At 41.1% G+C, this 8628-nt stretch overlaps 1 protein-coding gene across 1 annotated transcript in view; it reads right to left on the bottom strand.

Moving 5' to 3' along the window:
• Positions 1–2683: 2683 nt before the first annotated feature.
• ACE2 (angiotensin I converting enzyme 2) overlaps positions 2684–8628 on the bottom strand; it is a 46681-nt gene continuing 40736 nt past the window's right edge. Inside the window, exons 17-19 of the mRNA XM_011995533.1 lie at positions 7935–8051; positions 5695–5889; positions 2684–3663 (exon numbers count right to left, since the gene is read on the bottom strand). Of these exons, the coding sequence (XP_011850923.1) occupies positions 3555–3663; positions 5695–5889; positions 7935–8051 (421 nt within the window). The 3' untranslated portion in view covers positions 2684–3554. The remainder of the gene's footprint in view (positions 3664–5694; positions 5890–7934; positions 8052–8628) is intronic.

The following is an 8628-nucleotide window of genomic DNA, read 5'->3' as shown; positions in this document are numbered from 1 at the left end:
AAAGACCAGGTGACCCAAACCCTCTGTCTCAATGGACCCACAGTCCGATGGGGGTGCCAGCCTTTCCTGCACCACAGACTGTTTCCCCACTCAGAGGATGAGCTCATGCACGAGCTGGGTCTTTCTGGTCTCCCTCTTGAAGATTTTTTTCCTCTCTTCTTCTTATTTTTGTATATTTACCTTTTAAAAATAATCCTCTTTATAACAAAATACACGCTTGTGGCAAAAATTCAAACAATACAGAATTGTTTACTATGAAAAGAGGCCAAAGCCCTGCTTAGAAGCCTAGCTGCAAAAATCAAGTCAGGCAACAATTTAAGGTACCACTAGAGGTTTATCAGAAAACAAGTCCAGTGATGCTAGGAGGAGCCAAGTAAAAGAACACTATTCATAGTATTTCAAACATGCATAATGATTTTTTTAATGCTGTATAACTGTGTTTAGTGGTGATATCCAGAATTTATTATTGTTATCTTAAACCAAGAGTCTGCCTATGCTCTTTTAGCAGTGAAGAAAAAGGAAGACTATGTGGTAAGAAACGTTCCCAAAGGGCAGGCTGCAGAGCAAGTTCCGATAAGTCACTTGCTAGGTCAAATCCAACAGATGCTCCCCAGTCTTGCTGAGCATTTTCTGACCTGCCAGAAGTCAAACACAAAGTCAAGAGGGTCTGGCAAAACTCACCTCACATCTACTTGAGTTCATTAAGATTCCAGCACAGTAGATTTAGCAAGTTGAGTTTCTCAGTTTTTATTCTATCTTGGGAGTGGGTTTATGAGGAAGAGAGATTGGACCTACGGCCCCATCTTTACCTAAATGTGGAGGAAGGAGGGTCTCAAATGAGGAAGAATAGTTCACTGAGAGACACCAGAGAAGAGGAAGCTAGCACCTGCCCTTTCTGGCCTGATCACTATGTTTCTCTGGTCTGTGAGCTCCACAATGGCCCTTTTGCATTTGCAGTTTCATTTAATCCTTGCTTCCTTATAGCCCAGGGTTTGGCGAAGTTTGTTTGTAAAGGGCTTTGTGGGCCATGCCGTCTCTACTTCAACTACTCAGTTCTGCTCCGTAGCATGAAAGCAGCTCTAGACAATATGAAAATGAATGGGTGTGGCTGGATTTCAATAAAACTTTATTTATGGACACTGAAATTTGAATTTCATATCATTTTCATTTATCATGAAATCTTAATTTTTTTCAACCACTTAAAAATGTAAAAATCACTCTTAGTTCACAGACCAGACAAAAACAGGTGGTGGGGTGGCCGGGTGCAATGACTCACGCCTGTAATCTCAGCACTTTGGGAGGCCGAGTCAGGCAGATCACCTTGGTCAGGAGTTCGAGACCAGCCTGGCCAAATGGTGAAACCCCATCTCTACTAAAAACTACAAAAAATTAGCTGGGTGTGGTGGCACACACCTGTAGTCCCAGCTACTTGGAAGGCTGAGGCAGGAGAATCACTTGAACCGGGGAGGCAGAGGTTGCAGTGAGCCGAGATTAAGCCACTGCACTCCAGCCTGGGTGACAGAGCAAGACTCCGTCTCAAAACAGAACAAAACAAAACAACCCAAAAAAGGTGGTGGGCAGGATTTGGCCCTTGGGTCATTGTTTGCCAACTTCCATCCTAGGCCCAGGCACCGGTCCCTCTTTGTAGAGTCTCCATCCTTTCAGAGGATGCTCCTACACAGGAAAAGGACCACAAGCTTTACCCGGTGGGCACAGTGAGGACTGTTCTAGAGAAAACTCCAAAATTAAGTTATGGAAATAAGCAGGCTTTTCTTTCTGTGTTACAGTTGGACACTATGTGACATGCACATGGGTCCTTTGCCATGTCTGGGGAGGCTCTTTTGAAGGTGTTAGATGATGAAAGTGGTTCCTGCAGAAATTATTCTTGCACTGTGTTGAAGCAAGACAAGGACTGAGAACTTCATAAAGACCATGTGGCAACTACAAAGGATGTTTAGATAGCAGTAGCTTGAAAGAAGATTTTCATGATATATTAGAGAAGATGGGACATAGGCAAGATAATAGAAAAAAAAAACTGTCTATGAAATGGTTGCTTTGCCAAGGAGTAAATTATGCTGTGGGCCCAATGAATGGCAGGATGATGCAGATGGCGATGTGAAATGTTGATTGTATCTCACAAAATAACAAAGAACTCTCTCTCTCTGCTACCTGGGTATCAGATAATTAAGACATCAAAGAGCCTCAAATGATCCTTATTTTGAGGGGATTTTATAGATTATGAAAGTCATCTTCCCCTGACTTGGCGAATTGATCCACCATTACCACAGAGAATTTATGAAGTACAAAGTCATTCTAACACTATGCTGGTCACCACACAGAATGAGTTAATGGGTAGAGTTTGGATATGTTAACCTATTTAATCTAGTTTTAATCAATCTTCAGGTATCTAAGAAATTCTGTGCTCACACTGGGATAGTGACTGTGAGAAATATAAAAGCAGCATCAGGTTTGGTTCCCAACCTGGTGGTGTATACACTCTGTACACAACTTTTTTGGGACTAATTTTACAATTGCTTTGTACCATAAAGCGATCTGAGAATTTGCAATATATCACGAGACATTTGGGAGGTCAGGAGCCCCAGACACTCAGATGATAACTTTGTTCATAGAAGTGAAAAGCAGACAAAATGTAAAGAAGCCCCAGCACATAAGTAAGCATAAGGAGTGTGCAAATCTAGCATTTATTGAGTGTCTGCTTTGTGCTCAGCACTACTCAAACACTGTGGGCAAATACAAAAGATTTAAGAGACTGGATACCCACTTCAAAGGGTGAACATACAGTTGGAATTTCCATTCACTCCACAGTTAGAGAACAGTGGAAATGAGTTTCTATCAGGCATGCTCTGGGAGTTCACAGAGGCCCCTGGCGCTAGTTTTGTGTTGTCAGGGAGATGTTGATCAAGCAGCTTGGAAGTGAAAAAGCAATGTCCTCTACCTGTTCCCTGGATTCTTCTCTCTTTAGACCTGTCACCTTGAAGAACACGTGATCTATTCCAAACATCACTGTAGGCAAATCACCATAGTACTTGGATTAAGTTAATGTGAAGAAAGCATGTCATCCTTGACAATGGATTAAATGAAAGTGAACTAGTGCATGCCATTCTCAATCCTTGCAGCTGTACCAGTTCCCAGGCACTGTCCTTACAAGTGATCCATCCATATTCCATACAAGGTCCAATACTTGCTCCCATGATATATGCTTGTTTTCAACTTCAGAAATTCAACAGACATTTACATTTAGATTATCCCTGAACAGCCTGTGAGACCAAATACACACTTTCCCTAATACACTCTAATACAAAATCCTTATTAGGAAACAGAATAGAAGTCAAATCCAGAGACAGAAATAAATACTGAAAGCAATGTCAATGAAGATGCTCTCTCCTTGACCATGTTGTCTTTGGACAATTTTTTTCTGAACAGATTCATAGTTTTGACATTTAATGATATCTTTATCATCTCATATGTTCTATACCATGAAATTAACATTTACCTACAACAAAATCACCTCAAGAGGAAAAACATAGATTTTTCTAAAAGGAGGTCTGAACATCATCAGTGTTTTGGAATCCTGGATTATTTTCTCCTTCGCTAATATCGATGGAGGCATAAGGATTTTCTTCACTTCTTGCTTGATTTTTCCTGTTAAATAGAGCAAGGTTGCCTGAATATACTTATGTTAAAATCAATCGGATTGATGAAGATCAAAAAGTTTGAGGGCACTCTGTGTTAAGGAGGCTGGGTGGGAGGAACAGGAAGTCTCATAAACTGTTGATGTGAGTATACATTGGTACTGCCGCTATTGAGGGCAATGTGGCAATATTTATCAAAATCAGCAATTGCACGTGTGCTTTGCCGCAGCTTTCCCGCTGCTAGGATTCACCTTACGGGTATATTGGCACACACAGGAAATTACCTATATGAAGCCATCACAACTCTTTTTTAAGTAAACACAAATATTTGGAAACAACATAAAAGTTCATCAATAGATGACTGTTTAACAAAATTACAATCCATTCGTGAAGTGGGAAATTATACTGCCAGAAAAAAGGAGTTTTTTGTGCAACGAATGTGTGATGATCTCTAAAGCACATTAAGTGGGCTGGGTGTGGTGGATCACACCTATATAAATAAAAATTTTCAAAAACCATTAAGTGGAAAACAAAATATGCAGAACATTATTTATAGCCTGCTAACATTTGTATACTAAAAAATAAGATATACATATGCACATATACACAATATACACTAAAAAAGTATATATTTGTATACTAAAAAGCAGATACATATATATATGTCCGAGAAAAAAGACAAAAAGACTATATATATATATAACTCTCTCTCTATATATGTGTGTGTGTGTGTGTGTGTGTGTCTCCAAGGAACTGATAATTTTGTTTGGCTTTGGGAAGAGAACTTGGAGGCAAAAGGTGATAAGGAAGACTCTTCATGTTCACCTTTGTATTTTTTAATTTTAACTACATGAATGTATTACACATTCAATGCCTAATTTTTTAGATGAAGCTATTGTGGGTAACCGAAAAATCTCTATAGTGAAGAAAATTGAGCAAAATAGACTAGCACATACAGAGATTCAATCAAGAATATGTTTAAACAACCTGAGGTGTGCATAGAGTTTTGTTAGGTGCTATAAAATATTAACCTTCATTTCATAAGTCCAGCAAGAGTCAATTTCTTAAGGACAGAAGAAAAACATCTAGTAGAGCAAAGCAAGACTAGAAATCAGGTCTCTAGTAATTTAAATCCTCAATGAGCTTTGATATTCAGTTCAGGAACAAATTAGAGCATGCCTAACCATGAACTGAGAGAATGATATGGAGTCTGAGCTACCCCATGAGAAATAAAGGTGAGTAAAGAGTAGCAGTTTGGGCAGGGCACGGTGGCTCACGCCTGTAACCCCAGCACTGGAGGGCGAGGCAGGCGGATTGCTTGAACTCAGGAGTTCAAGAACAGCTTGGGCAACATGACAAAACCTTGTCTCCACAAAAAATACAAAAATTAGCTGGGTGTGGTGGCGCACCCCGGTAGTCCCAGCTACTCAGGATGCTGAGGTGGGACAATCACTTGAGCCTGGGAGATCGAGGCTGCAGTGAACTATGACTGCACCACTGCACTCCAGCCTGGGTGACAGAGCAAAAGATCCTGTCTCAAAAAAAAAAAAATTAAAAATTAAAAATTAAAAAAAAAAAAAGAGTAGCAGTTTGAAAGAAATCTCACAGCCCATTCTTGAACAATTTCACGGTTCAAACCCATCAGCAATCCAGTCTCCAACAATCTAGTCCCCACTTTTAGACTGAAAAGGATTCAGCAGTGAGAGCAGTGAGAACCATTCCCTGAGCCCAACCACACCTGCTGAGTTTGCAGTGCCTCTTTGTAGGAGGGAAATGACACTGTGGCTGGGATGGAGTTTACTAGGGCATGCTAATAAATCCCAGGCCAGATACTTACTGTGTGGGCTTACTAGGAAGGTGAACTGCTGATGACATCTAGTAAATTTCTAGGGAATGCATCAGAGTATTTAGGTACAAAATTGTCCAACTGAGTAATTGGCCTATACAATCTACTACTTACTGAAAATTTTCCAGTTACTGTTCTGTAAATCTTTCTATTTTCAGATAGTTAAGTCTAGGAAAGTCAGGAAAGTCCACTTACTTCTTTCGATCTCTGATCCCAGTGAAGATCAGGACGACAATGCCAGCCACTATCACTCCCATCACAACTCCAAAAACAATTAGCCATGTGGTAACGGGGGACTGGTAAGGAGGTGCAAGTGTTGTCGGTATCCCCAGAAACTCCAGGCTGTTGTCATTCAGACGGAAAGCATCATTGATACGGCTCCTGGAGTTCCTATTTGCAAAAGCAAAACATAGCAAAGGGGACACTTAGACAAAATAAAATTGCGTGTAGTTATTTACTCTTTATATCATTGTTCCTGAAAGGATTTAATAGAACTTATCATAAGAATATACACCTAGCCAGGTGTGGTGGCACGTGCCTGTAGTCCCAGCTACTTGGGAGGTTGAGGTAGGAGAATCGCTTGAACCCAGGAGGCAGAGGTTGCGGTGAGCCGAGATTGCGCCAGTGCACTCTAGCCTGGGCGACAGAGCAAGACTCCGTCTCAAAAAAAAAAAAAAAGGAATATACACCTAAAATCATAACAGTAGCAAAGTAAATAAGGTCTAATTAAATATATAAGTCTTTGACAATTATGCATCTTTCATGCCTTGCAACCTAGATCAGGTTCATCAACAGCTCCATTGGAAAACTGAGTTGCAAGTGTGGAAATGTATAAATGGTTGGCATTTATTCATTTGTGACTGCTGTGTTTAAGGGCAAAGTTAGCATATTTGGCAAGAATTTCCCTTCTGTCAGAATACATCTACGATGACTTTATATCAAATAATGGAAACGGATAATTGGATATACTTCTTCTATTATACAAATGAATCAGGTCCTATGACCAAGTCTCTATAGTAATATTTTCCAAATAAAAGGTATTGGCATTTGGAGGTAGCACTGGGGAGGCACATAAGAAAGGGACCTTTGCCAGTTTCTTCAGCACTGGGGTGGGAAATGGCTGACTTTTATGGAGGCAAAAGGATAAAGATTGTTTAAAGAAAAAAAAAAAAAAAAAAACACTGATATGGAGAACATTCTGGATCAAAGACCGAAGTGTCTGGCATCTCATCTTCCTACCCTTGGGTATAGCCCAGGTCAGGAGGTCAGAGTCCACCAGAGACAGAGAGACAGCAACGCAGAATTAGTCAGGTAACCCCTGGCAACCTCAGCCAAAAAAGATCTGAAAAGAGTCATCCTGGAAACAGAGAGTTTGAGGTCCCCTGTAGCTTGCAGCTGAGTATCCAGGAAGGCTGAACTTTTTCATAAAGATCTCAGCTAGAAGTTTTCCCTAAGACAGACACAAGTCTTCTGGAGGCAGTAAGTGAGTCTCTGGGCACAGTTGGGTCATACATTCCAACCAAGCCAGATTTTCTAGGCACACCCTGCCCAGCAGGTCTTAGATCTGCTTCCAAAATTAAACAGGACTCCGACGCAGCTCGAGAGGGCCACCTAGTGAGCCGCCCAGAAGCAGTAGGTATATTATGCCTTTTTATAATGACAGGAAACCATCTGCAAGGTCGATCCATTTTTCACTCCTGCTGTCTGTTGCGGGAAACAATTGAGGCAAATTGGACAAACTGTTTCTTCTAAACATTCATTGCAAGTCCCTCACCTAGCGTAGAGGTCAAGCAATATGTAAGGAATGCTGTACTTGCCTAACTTGTTTCAGGCTTTGGGCAGTTAAATGAATCCTACATCAAAGTCCCTAGAGCAAATGATGGCAATACCTGTCCATGTCCCTTCTGCACTTACTGTTTTCCATGAGTTCTAGCCAGACTTTCTTTAACCAGCACCTGCTCCCCTTTACCAGAGAGTATTCTCAGACCACAAGATCTGCCCTGCCTGCAGGGCTGAAATACTGGGGAATTAATGCCACCTGGAAGCAGTTCTCAGCCAATAACTGATGGGAGGTGGTAAATAAATACCCCAGCTTCCTCAGCCCTCTGATGGGACAATTCAGGTGCACATTCTACACAGTCTGTCCAGATTTCCCAGCAGGACTGAGCTCTAGCTGCCCGTAGTGGTAACTTGCTTGATAACATGTAATCTACAGTTTTCCTTTCCTTTTGTAAGGGCCTACATCTGGGGGAACTCAAATCAAGATTATTCCCTTGCTGTGGGATCCTTCTGGAATTACATGGAGTTTGTAGCATGAAGTAACACATGTAAATGACTCAGAACAATGCTTGGCACACAGGAAGAACGCACAAAATACTGGTTATTGTTGCTGTATTTGTTAACCCCCTCGCCCTTAGATGAAAGTAAAATGTCACCTGATGGCCTCTTCAACTTCAGTTCTAGGAATGATGTCAGACACATTTTTAGGTGCAGTGACATAGAAATTAAAGGAGATTCTTGGTTTCAAATCAGCAACTCGCACATCCTCCTCCCTGTAGAGAAACAAAACAAACATCTTCACTTGTGGCACAGAGGACACAATAAAGAGAATGAAGACTTCCCCTGCTGGTGAAAAGGAGATTAGAGAGAGGATCACAGGGTAGAGAGGCATGGGGGAGGGTGAAAAGGAGATTAGAGAAAGGATCACAGTGTAGAGAGACATGGGGGAGGGCAAACAATGGCAGGATGTAATTGTCAAAAAAAAATTAATGCTGCCCAAAGCACCTGAAATCAATTACATAAAAATGTGATATTAAGTCTTGACACTATTTGTTTGCCTTCATATAAAACCCACATCTTTTTCAATGATAGAAAATTTTCAAACTGAAAACAGCAGGAGAATCAACAAGGACTAATTGGTGGCCCAGGATTGTGGCAAACAATGTGGTGGGCAGAGATGGCTCAGTACCACACACAGAGATTTACACCCACAGCCTGGTCCTACTCAGCAGAAAACGTCGTGTTGCACCCATGGGTGAAGGTAATGAGTGGGGTCTACCATATGATGTGACAAGACTGTGCTCTCATAGCTGTCAAGTGATCCTAGCACAAAATAAGGTAGATCATGTG

This window comes from Mandrillus leucophaeus, unplaced genomic scaffold (genome assembly GCF_000951045.1).
Source record: "Mandrillus leucophaeus isolate KB7577 unplaced genomic scaffold, Mleu.le_1.0 Scaffold490, whole genome shotgun sequence".
NCBI classification, from domain to species: Eukaryota; Metazoa; Chordata; class Mammalia; order Primates; family Cercopithecidae; genus Mandrillus; species Mandrillus leucophaeus.
The sequence above is the reverse complement of the archived record's forward strand: the minus strand, read 5'-3'. Positions and strand labels throughout refer to the sequence as shown.